This window comes from Mycetomoellerius zeteki, unplaced genomic scaffold, assembly GCF_001594055.1.
Source record: "Mycetomoellerius zeteki isolate Tzet28-1 unplaced genomic scaffold, Tzet1.0 scaffold82, whole genome shotgun sequence".
NCBI classification, from domain to species: Eukaryota; Metazoa; Arthropoda; class Insecta; order Hymenoptera; family Formicidae; genus Mycetomoellerius; species Mycetomoellerius zeteki.
In genome coordinates this window covers 64,278-83,394 of record NW_017257851.1, presented here as the reverse complement: position 1 = coordinate 83,394, position 19,117 = coordinate 64,278, and the positions used below count along the sequence as shown (strand labels likewise).

General features: G+C 32.9%; 3 protein-coding genes across 7 annotated transcripts in view; 2 read left to right on the top strand and 1 right to left on the bottom strand.

Annotated features, from left to right (window-relative positions):
- The first annotated feature begins 1,440 nt into the window (after positions 1–1,440).
- LOC108729960 (uncharacterized) lies at positions 1,441–3,634 on the top strand. Of its 3 annotated transcripts, none has more exons than XM_018459371.1 (5): positions 1,441–1,941; positions 2,061–2,322; positions 2,818–3,025; positions 3,084–3,213; positions 3,560–3,634. In XM_018459371.1, exons 1-5 carry the CDS (start codon positions 1,614–1,616, stop codon positions 3,601–3,603), a joined length of 972 nt encoding a protein of 323 aa, XP_018314873.1. In that variant the 5' UTR covers positions 1,441–1,613; the 3' UTR covers positions 3,604–3,634. The 3 variants fall into 3 exon arrangements, with proteins under 3 accessions (XP_018314873.1, XP_018314874.1, XP_018314872.1); XM_018459372.1 differs by having other exon boundaries at positions 3,549–3,630; XM_018459370.1 differs by lacking the exon at positions 3,560–3,634 and adding an exon at positions 3,307–3,411 and having other exon boundaries at positions 1,442–1,941.
- Positions 3,635–4,061: 427 nt separating this feature from the next.
- Positions 4,062–6,366, bottom strand: stas (Transmembrane protein stas). 2 transcript variants are annotated; one of them, XM_018459373.1, is made up of 4 exons: positions 5,953–6,366; positions 5,125–5,248; positions 4,901–5,029; positions 4,062–4,573 (listed from the first exon to the last, which is right to left on the bottom strand). In XM_018459373.1, exons 1-4 carry the CDS (start codon positions 5,990–5,992, stop codon positions 4,066–4,068), a joined length of 801 nt encoding a protein of 266 aa, XP_018314875.1. In that variant the 5' UTR covers positions 5,993–6,366; the 3' UTR covers positions 4,062–4,065. The 2 variants fall into 2 exon arrangements, with proteins under 2 accessions (XP_018314875.1, XP_018314876.1); XM_018459374.1 differs by having other exon boundaries at positions 6,091–6,366.
- A 5,930-nt stretch (positions 6,367–12,296) lies between these two features.
- wgn (Tumor necrosis factor receptor superfamily member wengen) overlaps positions 12,297–19,117 on the top strand; it is a 24,964-nt gene continuing 18,143 nt past the window's right edge. The window contains exon 1 of one of the 2 annotated variants that reach the window (XM_018459316.1): positions 12,297–12,362. The gene's annotated coding sequence lies outside the window, so the exon portion shown is untranslated. Of the gene's footprint in view, positions 12,363–13,547; positions 13,988–19,117 lie in introns of those variants that run through there. The other variant, XM_018459315.1, reaches the window with a different exon arrangement.

The following is a 19,117-nucleotide window of genomic DNA, read 5'->3' as shown; positions in this document are numbered from 1 at the left end:
ATAACAGCAGATCGCTTCTGATTGGTTACGCGGTTATGCGATACGCGATAAATACACCTCATGGGACTCCACCCTTAATCTGCACTGCTGTTAACGGAGTAAAACTTTACTCGATGGTAAAGATTCTCGATAAAATTATTTTTGAAATTAAAAAAAAATATTGCATTACTCAGATAAATAATTCTGTATGATATGTAGAAGAATTTCATATAGTTTAATCTATGGAGTATTCCAACTGTTTGGAATGAAGTAATTTTAAAGTCATTTGTGATTGCTTGTTTGTAAATTAAAACAGAAATGTTTGAAGATAAGATATTGTATAATTGCAGGTATGATTGCAGTATTATGTTCTTACATTCAAGAAACATTGAAAAAAATAATAATTGTGAAGCATATATATCTACTATTAACGAACAAATAATCAGGCTTTCTGTATAATATCAGTAATGGCTGCGTTCAGCAAAGAAAATCAATCAGTTAGCGCTTAGTGATTCTTTAATTTGATTGGTTCTTGCCTTTAGTTCTTCGCAAAATCTAAGTGTAGAAACCAATCGTATTAAAGAATCACTAAGCGCTAACTGATTAGTTTTCTCTGCTGAGCGCAGCCAATCACAATTTAGTCAGCATGGATACTGTTCAAGAGCAAGAATGAGATAGAGTGAGATAGAATGTATAGGATAAAATGAAATAGAAATATGTCACTAGTACTATAAATGGCTGCCAAGTCATGTGATTGCAACAGCGAATCAGAATGCGTAAAGCCCAGTGTCCACGATGCTAGAAATCCGTCCGAGATCTCGGATGAAGAAAGAATTGACCAATCGCATTGATCATGTGACTAAATTGTTTAAATGTGATTGGTTAATTCTTTCTCTCTCCGAGATCTCGGACCAATTTCTAGCATCGTGGACACAAGGCTTAACACCGGTTGTGCCTCTCTGATAAATCTAGGATTCTAGTCGAAACGGGCCTATAGTTACTCCAAGTCCAGGGGATCGATTCTGTATCTTGAAACGAGGTGAAAATTACAAAAGTGAACAAATTTACTAGAATACTGATAATTTCATTGGTCAACACCTAGTAAATTTGTTCACTTTTGTCATTTTCATCTTTTTGAAGATACAGAATTGACCCCCAGAGGAGCAGCGCTTTTTTTTTAGAACAGATTTGCTAGTATGTTCTTTTTTGCGCATGCGCGATATTTCAGTAATATGCATTTACATAATTTTATTACGCATTTTTTTATCTGCACTTTATGTTTTCAAAAAGAACCTTATTTCATTCTTCCCTACAGTATGTCATTAATTTTATAATAGAATTCTATAATATAATATTAACGCACTGCACGAACACGTACGGAACTCTCTTTCTACTGTTGTCCGATTATATTGGTCGAATTTTGAAGCGGAAGGGGAGGAGAAAGAGAGAGTGAAAGAGAGAGAGAGAGAGAGAGAGAGAGAGAGAATATGAGTGCAAGTGTAAAAGATAAACGAGAAAGTGCAAGTAAAACTGACAGGACTGTTGTTGTCACTTGTCAGTTGTATGTTTTAGAATGTAAATAAGAACGTAATAACGCATAATTTGAGTTTAACATAGACGAGAGATTCGCGATTATGGTCGATCTAGATGAATATAAAGAGAATGTACGACGACTCAGACAATACGCGATCGTTCACAATGTATCGGAAGCGCAAACGTCGGAAATATTTCAAGCTTGTTTCCGACAATTGGAAGCCAAGTACTCAAAAAAATCGAAGAAACAATCGAGGTCTCCGCGAATTATTTTATCACTCGTTTTTATCTCCATCGTATTGTTATGTTTATGCCAAAGCTGGTTAAACGTTATATTTATAAGAATCTCACAAAACTCCATTTATCCCGCTTTATATACTTTGCGTAAAGCAGCTGTACCGATCGTCAGCTTATATCCGTCACTATCTGGTTTGTAATTCTCAAATGATTAATATATTAAACTTTTTGTTATAATAATATAAAAAGTTATAGTATAAGAAAAGTATTTTAATGTTTACATAATTATCTAATAGTATTTCTTACTTTAGAATTATACGACGAATGGTGCTTGATAGAGAATCCATACTTCTATGTAAACGATATGGACTGCTGGCCTTGCACTATGGTCCATTTTGTATTAGATTTAACTGGTCACAATATCAGTAGATCCTTTAACATTGGTATACCATATACTAGAGCAGAAAATAATACAACTGTCAAGATGAAAAATCTAGTTAATTTATATTGGAGCAACCAAGATGTCTTTGATGAAGACGCTAAAAGAATTTTTTCTAACAATGAAACTTTTAAGTAAGTTTCCACGTATATTTCTAGAAATTTTGTTATTTAAGTAACATGTAAAGGAAGTTTGTGGTTATATATAAGGTAACTGAAGTAATGAGTGGTTTAACTGAAAACTAAGTTACAGTAGTTTGAAATGTAATAAATGTGTGTATTCAATTTCATGCAAATCCACATCAAATTTTATGGAAAGTACGTTAAATTTCATGTACATGTACACATACTTTTCAGTTACAATACATTAAATTTAATGTAATGTTATGAAATTAAATTTAACTTGTGTAACTTGAAAGTATATTAAATTTCATGATATTTTTAACAGTGTATTCTCTAAATTCTTTGGAATAGAATCTCACTTTAAAGATTTAGAGTGGCAGAATTTTCAATCTTTAAAAGTGAAATTTACTCCAAAGAATTTAGGAAGTATGTTAATTCAAATTTTACAGAATTTCTAATTATGTAACATCTATCTGATCAAACTATGTGTGTTATACACTTGCACAGAACTATCCATGATGTTATGGATAATAGATTGGATATCTTCCACACTGCTTCTCTTGCTACTCACGTATCTTGGAGAATAAATCGTATGAAACCCAATAGAATACTCCGAAAGTTATTTCCAAAGCCAGCAGAGACTCCGAATTGGTGGAGCCAAGGCACAGAGAAATATATTTTCATCGACGAGTCGGAATCACCACCTTATCCATTGGTAGGTAAAGCACTCTAATTGTTATATTTTACTTATAAATCAATTCATAAATTTTTAGCCCAATCCTGAGTGTAGCAATATTGTGATACGATGCGTAGCCGGTGCAAGACTGATAAAAATGACACCAAGCTCGGAGTGCGTTCAACATTGTAGATCTTCGACCATCTTACTGTCCGCTGGACATACATGTGAGTATTAGAGATCATAAATGATTTACGCTCTTTTTTTTATTTCTATTTATTTATATTGTACATTTTATTTTTTTCTTTTATGTTCTTAAGTATGGTACAATTGGTGGTATTGGAGACCCGTGAGTCTACCAGTGTACAATGCTACTGCTCTTTCTATTGGTTATTTAACTTCGTTTTGTTAATATCACCGATAGAAAAAATATTGTAGATATGTACCACAACAATGTAGCTAATAATGATGAAGCCATATTTAATAAAATTTATATGTTAAGTTTATCTGCATTTTTCCTTCGTATTTACATTAATTTCGGATATTGATTTGTGCATATAAGATTGTTTGCAGATTTAGATTTTTCGAGTGGAGTATTATTTCTGACAATACAATAACGTATGAAATACAAAATGAAATTCAAGACCCTATCAACACAGAATTTCCTGAGATCATTTCCTGGCATAATATTGTCTAAAATATAGGCATATTTGTGACACTCATAATAAAATAAGTCTGTTTTCACTTTCGCCTATATTTAGTTTACATTTTTAAATGTCTCCACAAAATCTAAAATACATTTGTAGAAATAAATTACAAACAACAATAAATAAGTTATGCAAAAATTGTGCTCGCAAGAATTTGTCGTACTATTTTGTACGTATAATTCATGTGTCCAAATACAAACAACTACATGGTGCGAAAAAGCGGATTCTAATCCCAATTCGCATTTGATATAATTTTTTTTTCAATTTCCTAAGAGATTATCAGTAGAAGAGTCTGCTCCATGATAGGAAAGCATTCCTCGTACAATATCGGATTGTCACCTTGATGGTATCGTCAATGAAGCGTTCTGGCGTTTATTCGAACTTCTGCTTGAGCTTCTGCTTGTACAACACAGGTAGTAGGGAGAACAACGCAAACACACACAGTACGATTACACTGTTCCACGACCACGCATCGCTCGACGACGTGAGGTTGTGCAACGTTTGACCCGCCTGTATGGCGACGAAGGAAGGCGGCGCGACGCCGAAGAAGGTGCCAACAGTGAACGGCATCATCGGCACACCGATCACCGGGCTAGCTAAATTGATGAACCAGTTTGGCAGTAATGGCGTCATCCGGAGGAACAGCATATAGTTTAGTAGATTATCACGATGTTTGGTCACGGTAATGGTCCACTCATTTGCCTTTTCTGGAAAGTATTGGTACAGCAATCGCCTGCCCAGCAACGAGGACAGCAGGTAGCACAAAGTGGCGCCGATCGCACTACATGTACATACGAGTATCAGCGCGATCGGGAAACGGAACAGAAATCCGGAAAGAATTGAGAGAAAAATAGAGCCAGGAATCGCAAACGTTTGCAGGCTATTGAGATTTGATGTAAGGAACACACCATATATATATCTTAATAGGATCTTTTTCGGAGAATGTTCTGGTATATAAGTTGGAGTGAAACAAATATAAAGTACGGTCAAAATCTCACTACAAATACTGCAAAGCATTGATTAGCTGATAAAAAAATTTACTAATTATTTCATCAAAGAGTGCTTCGAAGTATTTGTAACATAACATTGAACGTACCTACAGCTTGTTTTACTCCAACTTATCACTCTAATGTATGTCAGTTCAGAATATTTTTCGAAAAAGGACAAATTAAAAGCAAAGCTATGTGACTAGAATATTCAAGGATACAAGATGTAGGCGATAAACAATCCGGCTAATACTTGAAAGTAATATAAATCCTTATATCGTTCTAACAGTTTTCCCAAATTCTTGGCATCTTCTATATGAAGCGGTAGCTTCATATGTTGTTTTTCATTTCTACGAAAAGAATACACAAAGGCTCCATTATTACATCCAATACAATGTACAAAGTATGAACACAAAGATGTATAGATAAATATGGCTGTTCTTACTCTTCTAATTCTGGAAAACTCGTGTACACATAAAATAACGCAGTAAACGAGGCCACAAAAATGAGTCCAACAGTTATTGCTGCTCTTCTTGTCGAAACTTCACCATTGGCTGCTTTGGGCACTCCTACAAAGAATATAAAAATTTATAACGAATAATAAAGGCTCACTCAGAAAAATCAACAATCAAAACAAGGATATGAGCCATATCCCTGTTTTGATTGTTGATAGTAATAAAAGATTCTTTTAATAAAATTAAAGAACATAATCAAAAATATATTAAGAGATGATATAGATTACATTGCAATGATAAAATATAGAATACAAAATTAATATAATACAAATCATTGCAATGTAATCTATATCATCTCTTAATGTATTTTTGATTGTGTTCTTTAATTTTATTAAAAGAATCTTTTATTACACATGGCTCGTATCCCTGTTTTGATTGTTGATAAAAATTTATATACTTATATATTAAATATAAAATTTCATTTTTTAACTTTCTATTACAACTTTCGTAACTAAACATAAAAAAACAAAACAGAAATATATTTTGGCTGCATTCAGTTTTGTAAATCGGAGGTATCCGTAATCATTCTATCTTTGTTTACTGAATTCGGAGCCTCTGACTTGCAAAACCGAATGCAGCTATTACATTTAGATTTCAAAATAAGAAAGAAACTAAAATACATAAAATTAAATATTGCGGATAAATCGAAAATATATCAAATCTATAATAGAGATATAAAAATACAATAAGTCACATAAATACAGAGGGCCACGTGGATTCATTGATTTTTTTTCCTCGACTATCATCGAATTACTTACGCGCTTTTACACGTGTCACTTTGAGATTGCGTCGCACCATTTTTGATATGCGTATACATTCGCAGATCGACACCTAAACACGCCACTTCCCGGCACATTTCCCTCGCAAAAAGCAATCACGCGATCGCGATGTCTCACCTGATCTCACGTCAGCTTGCGAGCTCATCGTTCGCCTTTCTCCGGATATCGCTTTCGCGAGCTCGGTTTCTACAATGCGCGCGTTTTTTCGCCCAATCTCGTCTCAGGGCATATCGTGCGAATTGCAACTGACGCGTAATATCAGCGTCAGAACGGCTGCACCGTGACGAGGATCTTCGAAACGCAAGGCTGGTAACAGCTTCCTTCGCTTTTAGCGAAAATCAGCTGACAGCCTCGTGTTGTTTCGGCATTGGATGATTGGACACATTTGGCACACGTTTGGCCATAGACTGCGCGTTTCCGTTATAAGCATGAAGATCGTTAAAATACGTCGGCAATGTAGTTTGCACTTTCAATCATCTCTTCATACGCAGATTAAATTTTACATTGTTCTGTTGGTTCCGGTCTTATAAAAATCTGAAAAAATTCTTGCATATGAAAAAGCTTTTACAACAAGTTTTTACTGTCATATAGATTGTCTTTCAGATCAGTTTTTGCTATCTTAGATTGTATTTCATATTAATTTTTTTACAGATTTATTTACCAGAATTCGCAATCAAAATAGATAGTCCAAGTTTGCGAAGTGTTAATAAGATCGAGAGGAGAGTAATAAGTCTGTGCTTTCCTTAGCTGATTGTATACTATATATAATATGATGAGGAGAAAAGAGAAACAATACATCTTTTTGTTTAGAAAGAGATGCATGTTATAAAACAGATTTGATACAATATATCGACAATCAGTAAGGTAGTGACTGATAAAATTAATTTAAAAAAGCATTCCTTCAATTAATCATTTTTCAACATTCCGTTGTTTTTTATTATTATTATTATTATTATATTAACAGTAAAGTTTAAATTGAACAAATAGGTTTATAACCGGCTTCGAGATACATATACTATATATAGTAAATATCAAGTAATGTAACATTAATGTTATAATTTCATATTTAGTATCTTGATAGCACAGGATATTTTATGGACATACATTTTAAGTTCAGTTTATGTCCATATGTCCATGGACATAAATGGGACTTAAATTGGATGTCCTTTTTTGGACATGGATCTGATATCTGCACAAGATACTTTATGGACATACATTTTATTTATCTGTTATTATATGGAAATCCTAATAAGTCCAAAATAGTTTAATAATAATTCTTTTTCAAACATATAATGTTATTTTTGAGGTACAACTATTACATATACACGTAATATATATATATATATATATATATTATATACAATGTATTATATGTGCAATATATATGTATAATAGCTCTGTCTAAAAAATGACATTACATGTTTGAGATAAAATTATTATTGGAATTATATTTTGAACTTTTATTAGGACTCCGTATAACAGATTCAAAATAGTCCAAAATGAGTCCTGAAAAGGTTCAAAATAAGTCCAAAAAAGGTCCAAAATAAACCCTGAAACTGTTCAATAAGTCCAGAAGAGATCCAAAATAAATCCTGAAAATGTCCAAAATAAATCCGATAACGGATATTTTATAAACATCCGAAGTTGTGTCATACATCTTATAGACGTACATCAGACATCCGAAGGATCTTTTTTGGATGTTCGAAGTCCAAAAATGGACGTTCGTTGAACATTCATTGGACGTCCTTGTGCTATCTGAATAGTTGTGTAACACGTACTACACTTTTATTGTTGAGTATGAAATGATACATTCATGTTTATTACTATTATTTAGTGTTTACATGGATAACAGTTCTATTCCTTTTCTCATTTTGAAATAAAATCATTTTGACGACCGTTCAATTATACAGGAGATATTTGTTTCGCTTAAGGGAAACAGAATGCAGAATTTGTTTAAAAAGTTTCATCAAGATAAGATATATCTATAACATTATAATTATGATTTGAGTTGTGATTCGTACAGTATATGTATTTCAAGCAACCGACAGTTCTTTTTTTACTCGATTGGAATTATGAAGAATATTCTCGTCTATTTCGGTACTTCCTTTCCTTTCCTTTCTTACTACTCTGCCGCTCTTCGAGCAGTTGAAAAGTGGAAGATACGAGACTTCACAGGATACGATTAAAATAATTTCCTTCTTGACGTCTTTCGAATGGAACGTGTAAAAGATCTGATTACTCTTATGCATTCAAAATTGCCAATTTTGACGTCAATAATGATTAAGAAAAAGAAAAAAATAGACAAAATATTAATAATGCTTACGTTACGCGAATCAACTTAAGAAAAATTTTAAGTCTGGAAATTCTAAAGCAGGTAAAAAAATCAATGTGTACAAGAAAGTATGAGACACTTGATATAAAGAATGAAATGCTTTTCTAATCTTAATTATACTACCATCATATTATTAGAAATGTGCTATTATTAATTTTTTAATTTTCATTTCAGTTTTTTGCAACAAGACCTTAAAAAATAGCACACTTAAGAAAGTAAACAATCTATACAAGAAAATAATTTAAATAAAAAAAAATCTTTTTTTATTAAGAATTTTATAAAATTAGCTTAAATGATCCAATCCTAGAAGTAGAACACAAAATTATAGTAAGATCAAAATAACATCAAATTGAAGTATTTTAGGAAAAATCATAATGTTATTCAATTTATCAATGATTTTGTGATGAATTCTTAACATAACAATGTCATTTGAATTAATTTTTTAACTGAAAAATAATTTAAAAATTATCATGTAAAAAATTCATCAAAAAATCGTCGTTAAAAGTGTAAAAGTGTGTATAATAATAGACACAATCGGCGCTATTTGATACAATGACATAGAAAGGAATACGGAAGCGGGCGGAAGGAGAGAGAAAGAGAGTAAGAGAGTAAGAGAGTAAAATCGAGAGAAGTAGGTAAGCTCTCTCCTTCGTTCGTTGACGACAGACCAGCTCCAGATGCTGTCTGCCGAACTAAACGTAGCAAACGTATGTCAAGATCATGCTAGGGTGATACTTTGGGACATCTCGCCGTGGGAAAAGACAGGAAGTGAAAACGTCTCCTGACGTGAACCCTAGGAGGAATTGCCTGGATCGGCCTCAGGAGCGGACTAGACGAGTAGATTCAAACTGTATTTACTTTTCCCTGCGATGATTGGGCTTAAAATAATTATGTGATAGAAATATATGAGAATAACGTTTAGGCAGTATACATTAAAAACAAAACAAGAAACTAAAAGGTACCAATGATATTAAGGATGTTTTGGCTACGCAACATTAGCTAAAAATATCTGTCAAAGAGATTAGCTAAAAAAAGTAATATCAGTTAAAAAAATATTTAATTAATAGTAAAAAAATTTGAATTAGTTAATTAAAAAATTTATCATAAATACGTTTTAAAACTACCTACAAAAAAACAAAATAATAAGTAATTTAGCTTTATGTAGCGAATTGATAATATTTACATACATATATCCATATAGAATATCCTTTACGTTTTTAAAGATAAACGTGATAATTTTGAGATAAAGGATTAATATATAATTTAGGATTTAGAATAATTATTATAATTTAGGACTTAGAATAATTACCCAAAGGAATGTGTGTTGCAAATAAATTTAAAATAAAAAATTTAAATTTTGTCTACAAAATCATGCGCCCGACGAATCGTGGTTACATTCGATGTTCGCATTGAATGCTGCCAGCCCTGTTGACTGACGCTTCCGAGAGCAATAACGCGTATATATGTACGCCTCGTCACCGTTAACTAGTCTCGCTCCTCCATCCGTTTCCTTCCGTTTTCCTAATTCCGTTTCCTGATTCGTAACGCTCGGCGGACCGGCCGCGGCGGCGAGTACGCGAATAACGAAAGCCGCGTGAATGAAACGATATATTAAGTTTCTTCGACGGGACGCGGGGAATAAATTTACACCTATAAGTCCGAATGATATCGCCGTTGCGATCGCGCCGGTAACGAGCCCCGCCCCGAGATGAATTAAGGCACCCGAAATGATCTACTTATTCTTCTTAAGTTTTAATTGGCATTGCCTTCAGACGAAAGCAACCTAGTATTCCAATGTGAAACAAATAGAATTCGTAATCAAAAACTTATGTGATGTTAATGACGAAAGAATGAGAATTGTGAATTTCATAGGTCTACAGTGAATCAACTACAAAAGATGCTCCTAATAAATAGATCTCCCAAAATGATGGAGATCGCTCAAAAAATATATCAAATAAAAAAAAAGTCAAAATGATTTTACTTTGACTCTATGAAAATTAAAATGATGATTTCTTCAGAACACAGAGATCATTTTGTAATATTATTTAAATTTATCAGCGATTCAGAGTTTGACAAATCTCGATGATCTAAATAAATACGATCTTTGTCTCAAAATTATCACATCTATTTAAAAAAAAAATGAAGTAGAGGTATATTCTATTGAATATATGTATAGCGTCGTATACAATTAATATCTAAATTATTTTAATATATGTATTAGTATGTAATATATGTAATATATGTATATTATTAATATATATAATATATATAATATACAATATATATATTATTAATATATATTACGTATATTATTTTAATATATTATGTATTATTATCTTTTTAATATATTATATTAGAGTATCAAGTAATACAGTATGGTTCAACTTAAAGCTGCATGTGTCACATGTCAAAGTATTACTAAAAATATAAAAATTTCAGATTAATTCAATTGTTACAAAATTTGTCTGTTTATTGTCTGTTATTATCAAGAATCAAAATAAAGTCGTTTTGATTTTTTGTTGACTTTGATGTGTTCCTTGGACGGGCATTATCACTCCTGGCCGATCTATTATGCAATTCGGCATGGCATGTGCGCAATTTGCGCATTCAGGTAGATTTGCCGGACAGATTAAAACGCGCGCGCGCGCGTGATCACGCCGGCCACGTGCTTAGCCACGTGCAGCGACGATAATTAGCCAAGAATGCAACAAAGTCATAATGAGATCGGGAAATCCGCGAGAGATCGCGCGGAATACGTTATTCCGGAGATGATTAATAATGCCGCTCGATATAATTAGTTGTACATATCGCGCGCTAATATCTAACGGCGATGACTTCCTGGCCAATCCAAGATGCGATGTACAATACTGAAAATAAATTTTGATAAGTATTTGTTTGAATATTTTTAAGTAAATATTTACTAAATATAAAGATATATTTATTTGATACTAAAACCTTTAATTTTACTTAACTATCATTTTTTATTGAGTAAATATTTGTTTACTGTAAGTTTATGTTTTTTTAATACTGTTTAAAGATGTATTAAGATTTAATAATTTTTGTTTAGTGAAGATGTACAGTCAATCTGCTAGATTTTGCATGAGAAGAATCGAGAATTAACGAGACGAAATAACGAGAGCGTATCTATTTCGAATGCTTTATTATTTTTTTTTGTTGCGCATTATAATTTGTACACTACATTTGCAAATTAAGTAAATCATACTGTTGCAAAAAAACCATCTCAAGACTTTTTTTTGCAGCACAATTTTTCTCATCGACTTTTTTTCCTCCGTAGATAATTCATATCAAAGGACTAATTTACACTGAGAAAAAAACGCTGTTGATTCAATTAAAGTCTACATTACGGGCTGTTACTAGCATAAGTGATTAATTTATGTATATTTTTATTGACATAAAGACATAAATTATTATTTCAATAATCAAGGCCTTTATTTCAATAAAAATATGTATGAATTAATTACTTATGTTAGTGACAGCCCGTAATATAGATTTTAATTGAATCAACAGCATTTTTTTCTCAGTGTATATTAAAATAAAATTAAACTCCGATGAAGAATTAGTTTTCATACGTGACATAAATTATAATGTGATGAAAAAATAAGTATTATAAATACAAGGCTCAATAATGGCTTCAATAACTTTTTAGCTATGGCATATCAAACTTGTGCTCACCTTTGATGTACCAACTTAAAATCTATCTATATATATCTTTTGTTCACCATATTATAAGCTACAAATGTAAAAACTAACTTATTTCACTGGGACCCAATTTTCTGTATAATTTTCTATACATATAATGCGGGATACTTTGTCAAATTAATAACGATTCTTCTTTCTCCGTCTATGTGACAGGTTTTACAGGTAATCGAGAAGCGACCAGCCAGTCAGTCAGTCGCTATCCAGCTTCCATTCCGCTCGGCTCTAGGGTTAATACCACCGTGGAATGCAGGGGGACCGAGTTAGGAGAGGACGGGAGGACGCGCTGGACCACTCTGCGCTCCGAGGCCGTTATCTCTCGCGAGTTTAATCGTCTCAGGTAAGAGAGGAGATCGACGTAAGAACGGAGAATGGCGCAGAACCTGTCGGACTCCTTCAGCCCCCCTTGCGCGGATCTCACGACAATCCCTTTTCTTCCTCTCTATCCGGAGAAAATTTCTTCTCCTATCGACCAGTTTGTGCCGATCTCAATGATCTTGTTGCTTCCTCCGTCTCTTGTCAGGGCCGCTTTATCGCATTTCTGAACCCTACAGCCCACTTGTTACAAATATATAAAACACATTGCGTGTATAAGGTTTTGATTATTAAAACTATTTTCATCGACTTTACCAATCTTTCTGAGAGATTAAATTTGAGGATAAAGTGTTCGATTAAATATATTAATGTTAAATTGTGTATATTTCAACTTATATACTTTTAATTATTCATTATAAGAAAGATTTCTATTTAAGGAGACGTATGTAAAACCGTAAAAATCTTCTTTCTTTTTTCTTTCTCTCTCTCTTTCTTTATGTAAGTTTTAGACATGGTTCCTGTATGAATATAATTTCTTTTTTCTTGGATAATTTACTTCACTATAATACCACAAGACGATTATAATACAATAATTGTACTATAATCAATTATATTACATAATAATTGCGATGTGGTAGAAACATATCTATATATAAAAAATATTCTTATAGATATATCTCTATGAAACTCACAAACGTTCTTATATTCCTTTTCTTTATATAATTTGTTAAAAATGTAAAGCCTCTACGAATTGTATAATTTATATATACACTTTTATTACACGTACATAGACAATAAAAGTATGAAATACGTAATAATTTATTTTAATAGAATTTATACAGAAGGAATTTTTATTTATAATTCAGTATTCATTGCGACGCTTATAAATTTTCTTAAACACGTAACAATTCTTGCAACCGCAGAGAGAGAGAGAGAGAGAGAGAGAGAGAGAGAGAGAGCAAGTGAAGGCAAAGTTCTCTCGGTCGTCTAATAAATCACAGAGGGGCCCTAGATCGCGGGCCTAGGCAATAAAACGTCCCTGCATCTCTCGATATCCTTCTCTTCACCTTCTCTTTCCCTCCTGCTCCATCTCTTTCCATGCTCACGAATGAAACGCTCCCTCTCTTTCTCTCCCGTCCGTCCGTCCGTCCGACTCGCCGCGATTAGGTCGTGGGCGGAAATCAGTCCGTATAACTAGTCGCGTCGCGACCGCGCGATGGTACGCACGTTTTCCCGTGTGTTGCATGCGTTCGATGTATCGTGGCGAGACACTCCGATGCTCCGTTTTACCCTGGCGATATCGTCTCGCCTTGTCGTCGTTATTCACCGGGGAGTGACAGCGTGACGGCGTCGAGACGCTCAGGCGTTTCCATCTTTTCCTTTATTTCGATCTCTTCCCTTCTCTCCTCTCCCTCGTTACTTCCGGTCGAAAAATCGGATGGTTCGCCAACAAACGTCGGTTATTGACACACGGTGCCTGGGACCATCCCCGGTGGTCCACGCGATGTAGTGGCGATACGTGAGATATTGTCACTTGGGGCTGCAACGACGCGTCCTTCCCCTTGTCATTCTCCTCCACCTTCTCTTCCTCTTCGTCGGCTACGTCGCCTCGGATTACATCATGACAAACACGACACCACCGAAGGCAGCGTGAGTATGTGCCGTGCTAGCTAACGCGCGACGATGATGTTGATCTAATTCGATCGGTGCGACAAATCGCGGGCACTCTCGCGTCGACGATACGTCTCTCGCGAGGGAAAATATGTCGCGTATATATATATATATATATCCGACATATCATACATAAAATCTAAAATTTTATCTTTTAACCTCATGATAAAAAAAATTGGAGTATTCGATACGAGCTTGCGTTATTGAAGAATTATAAAATTTTCCGTCGTGAAAGTTTGTTTTATTTTTGTCGTATTCTTTGAAGATTTTAATATTAATACAGTATTTTTAATATTCTAATTAAATAGAATATTATTATACATCATTTATTCGATCGAATCATTTGGCTAATAATTTGTTTCTTCGTTGCTTTCTCTCTTCTTTTTGTAATAATACTATTTTATAGTAATACCTTTTCTGCATTATTTTTTCTTTTAAATATTTACTGTTTCACGTAATACGGCCTTTAACGATTTTATTCATATTATATAGTTTGCTAAGGAAAAATTTGGAAAATAACAATCTCTTTACAAATTATACTTTTCAAAAGTATAGATTAAAACCGTTTATCCAAAATTCTAACTAATCATCAAGTACTGTTTACAGCATTTAATTAACAAAATATATAACAAGTCTTACATTTCCCTTTTTATTGATTTGGATGTTTGATTTTCTGATACGTTTTAAATGTGTCATATAAATCATATTTTATATTAAATAATATGTCGTATAAATTCATGTATAAATCACATAATGTTTTATTACAAATTATTTAATTATACAATATTACATAAAACTTTATTAAACTGACGCGTAATGATCGTAAATAAAACGCGTGATTCGCGATACTGCACGCGGGTCAGGCGCGTCCCCGAACGATGTCCGCGAGTCGCATCCAAGTCCACGCGCGCGGGACATCAACGCGTGGCGGTTGAAAACAGGTGCGACGACACGCTCACGGGATGATACATCGCGTGCTAAACTCGCTATCTGCACTCAACGTAAACAAAAACGATCAATTTCCCGAAATCCTCTTTCTCCCTCCCCTCCCCGAACTTCGATAACCACTGGTGGATCCAAGGGGAGCCTGACCACCCTCTTCGAGTTTCTTTTTTTTTTTTTAAATATTTATAAGAAAATGTTATATACATATATTTTTTATATTTCTGAAGCGTTTAATCACAATTTTATATTCCACAAATAAGTTTTTTAATTTAAGAAACTTTTATAAAACATAGATTCTATTATATTATTCTTTTTTTATGTTAATATGTTTTAAATTTTACATAAAACGTTTTATGAGTTATAAATTTGAATAATACTTTTCCGACGTCATAATTTAAATAATTTAATATTCTATCTTTTCATATTTGACCTTAAAAAATTTTGTTTGCAGCGGGCCAATGGCTCCTCCCTTGACAAATTAATTTCTGGATTTCTTTTCACATTTCCGATCGATTTCAACGCCGGTATATAAGACACGTGGCCGGGATCCTCGCGCTAAAGTGGAGCTATTTTTTCGATGTTTATTGAAGATCTCGCTTGAAAATAAACCGCGTGCGCGCTGGACCGGCCGGTACCCGTCGCGTTGTAGCCGGAGGCAAAGACTGCCGCTTCGTCCTTGCCATTCGCCATCTCGCACGATTGTGAACTTCGTTCGTTCTAAACTTGTACCGCGGATACTCCAACAACTTCTTTTCATTATACCTCGTAGAATAGCTTGGAACTAACAATTCGATCTCAGTAGCAAATTTTTAGGTTCAACTGAATTTAATTAGATTTCTTCATTTCTTTCTTTCTCTTCTAAAATTTTGATTGACTTTTATTAAAATGTTTGACATTTCTTTATTATCATGTCTAATAAATATTATATCTGTTTACATAATTATATTAAATTATTTGTATAATGATAATTATATATGTTACATGAATTTTAATTTCTTTTTATTATATAAATTATATTAAATATATAACTTAAAGTATATTATATTTTTAGTATATTTATATCTCAATTTCTGTCAAAAGATGTTTGACTGTGGTAATAATTTTTAATTACCTGTCTTTTAAAAAGAAAAATAAGTCAATCATTACTGACTGAAAATTTTTTCATTATATAAATACGGCATGAAAACAATATATTATATATATATATATAATGCATGTTTCGTTTTTTAAGGAGTTTTTTGAAAAAAATTGATTGTGATTAATGTGGTGCAAAGTCCTTGTTTGTCGTCACGTGATCGTTACGACAAGCGGTTCAAACGATCCCTCGTCGCATTACTTAAACGCACATTTATACATTCTCACGTCGGCACGGTCGTGTAACGGCCTTTTGTCGCCGTCGGCGCGGACATGTCCGCGAAGTATTTAGGTTTCCCGCGTTGTGCGAGCCACGTCCTCGTGTCACGGTAGTCACGTCAATGAGTTCCTCGAAAGCACCGTCGAATCGTGCCTCTTTACCACCGAAGATTGTAGATAAACCCCGCATACGAACGTCCCGTTCCGATCGGATACTCGTCCGCTGTGTGGACAAAGTAGAAATTAAAAACATCACTGGGAACGTTAATGACCGATCGGTGGATCTCGACGGTAGTTTCCTCAATGAACAATAATGAAAATTTATCAATCTTTTTTGGAAAATTCTCAGAAAACCCATTTTTGTTTTCTCGATGTTTGCCGTATTTTCGATTTATTATTAGAAAGAGATCGTTGATTTTAAATAAATCTTTGGAAATCTCTTGAAGTGGTTCACCGTAGCATTCATTTATTTATAAGAAGACCGTCTATAAATCATAAACAACAGATTTCGAAATATTTTTTGCAATAAATTATTCGTAGAATTAAGTCTTCATTAATATCAGATTATTAATATTCTTATAAAAATACTTATTAGCATCAAAAATTATTAAATTGCTTGTCAAAGCAATAAGTGATATTGTTACTCTGATTCTACTCATAATTACGTTTCAAGCTAAAAAAAAGATTTCAGCACGCGGTTTACAGAATTGTAGATATGTATAATATATAAATTCACACAGAAATGTTTAAGCACTAAGATCCGCTTTAACCGAATATAGGATTTCTCTCGTTCAATTAAATTAATATTTTCATTCAAATTTGTATCATAATTGTCTATAAATTAAAATGGTTCGTTCAGTAAACAAAGCAGCTCGATTACTGACTTTTTAATATAATTGATTCTTACCTTTACTTCTTCAACAGATTTAAATGTTAGAAACCAATCATATAAAGAATTATTGTAACATATATAACCAATAAATTCTGTATGATGAAAATATTTTTGTAAATATTCAGATTGTCAATAACGTTTGAATTACGAACAATAACGTTTATATTACGGACAATTCGAAAGGGAGATATATCAGCTAACTAAAATTCAGAAGTGCAAGCGGATACAGAAACTTGTAATAAATTTACATCGGCGAAAACATTATCATATAAATATTTTGAAGAACGCATATTGTTATCATTATCACACAGCACACTTTATCCAATGGACTTCTTGGGAACGTCTTTAAAACGTAGAGACATCTTCTAAACATCTTTAAGACATCTCTTGAAAGTCTTGTTGTATATGCACGGTATAAAATATAGTCCAGTCTCTTCATTCAGTCGCGTAAATTCTTCGGAATCAAGTATTCCGAGAATTCGTCGTGAATGAAAGTACATCAAACTTTGAAGTACTTTCGAACTTCCTTTCGTTCGAACAGGTGGGAGTATTATTTATGAGAACGTAGGAAAAGTAGTGAAGACATTCCAAATCGCACGTGGTGTAAACGATTTTCTAGGCACGTGGTGTACCATATTGCCTTCCGAGAAGAATTTCGCCTATCATATTCATTGTTACTAAAAGTTAAAATCAATATTTGCAAGTTCTTGTTTACATGAAAAAACGTGTTTAATACATTTATAAGAAACAAGCACATTTTTGGCTTTATACACTTAACTTTTAAGTTGTTTGGTTTTTAAAATTCAATTAATTGTATTCAATTAAATTAAAATTATTAAGTAGAAATATTTAACTTAATTTTTAATTAAAAAAATAAAACAAATTATAGAAAGTTGGAAAATTGATTTTTGCCCATTTACACTATTTTGTTTTTTCAACATTTAATATTTTTTATATGTCTATAATTGTGTGCTGCTGATGAACGGCCATCGTCCACGACGAAATGTAATTCGGGTCGTCACTTTAAAACTGTTTGCACGCATTCCGGGGAGGGAAAGAACCGTCTTATTAGCGTCATTAAGCGAACACGTGCGGTCGTATCAAGCGCCGGCATTCTTTCGCTTCGGCAGACGTTACTCATAAAACACTGTCGCGGATTCCCCTCTTCCTGCAGATAAATTTATAAACTGCCGTTACGTTGAAGCTCCATTTATTCTGCGATTATGAATTATTGGTTGAAATTGCGAGGCAATGATGAAAATATTTTGGAAAAAATTGGCTCGATCGTGGCTTATATCGGATAAATGTTTTCCTGTGAGATAATCGATCTAGTTGTTATCAATATGCTTATATCAAATTAATATAATTAATGTAATTATTTTTAATATCTCTATGCAGCGTTTATTAAACAAATTTCAATGATTTTGAATTAATAATAATGAGTAATTACTGGAATTACAATCTTGACATAATTATTTTGATTTTGTGCACGAAAAGGACAATATTTTTCTGAAAAATTTAAAATTTTGGACTATCAAAATTATTATGTAGGATACTCTTAATAATATTATATTATATATTATATGATATTTATTACACCAGTTTGAGCGTTTTATGCTCGTTTCTATCAATTGTAGATTAACTTTAATCTCGATTCAATTTACTCCTCATCTTTTTCTAGTCCAAGGATTAGAAACAGAAGAAGAGTAAATTAAACCAAGATTAAAGTTAATCCACATTGGTAGAAACGAGCATTACATAATTATTTTGATGGTCTAACAGAATTTTTATATCTGTATCTAGATAAATTTTTAAATACTTTAGCAAAACTTTAGATACTTTAGCACGTTCTTTCCGTGTATAAATCACAGTCGAAAAGATTTTATTTCTACGACGTCGAATGCGATCGAGAAATCCGT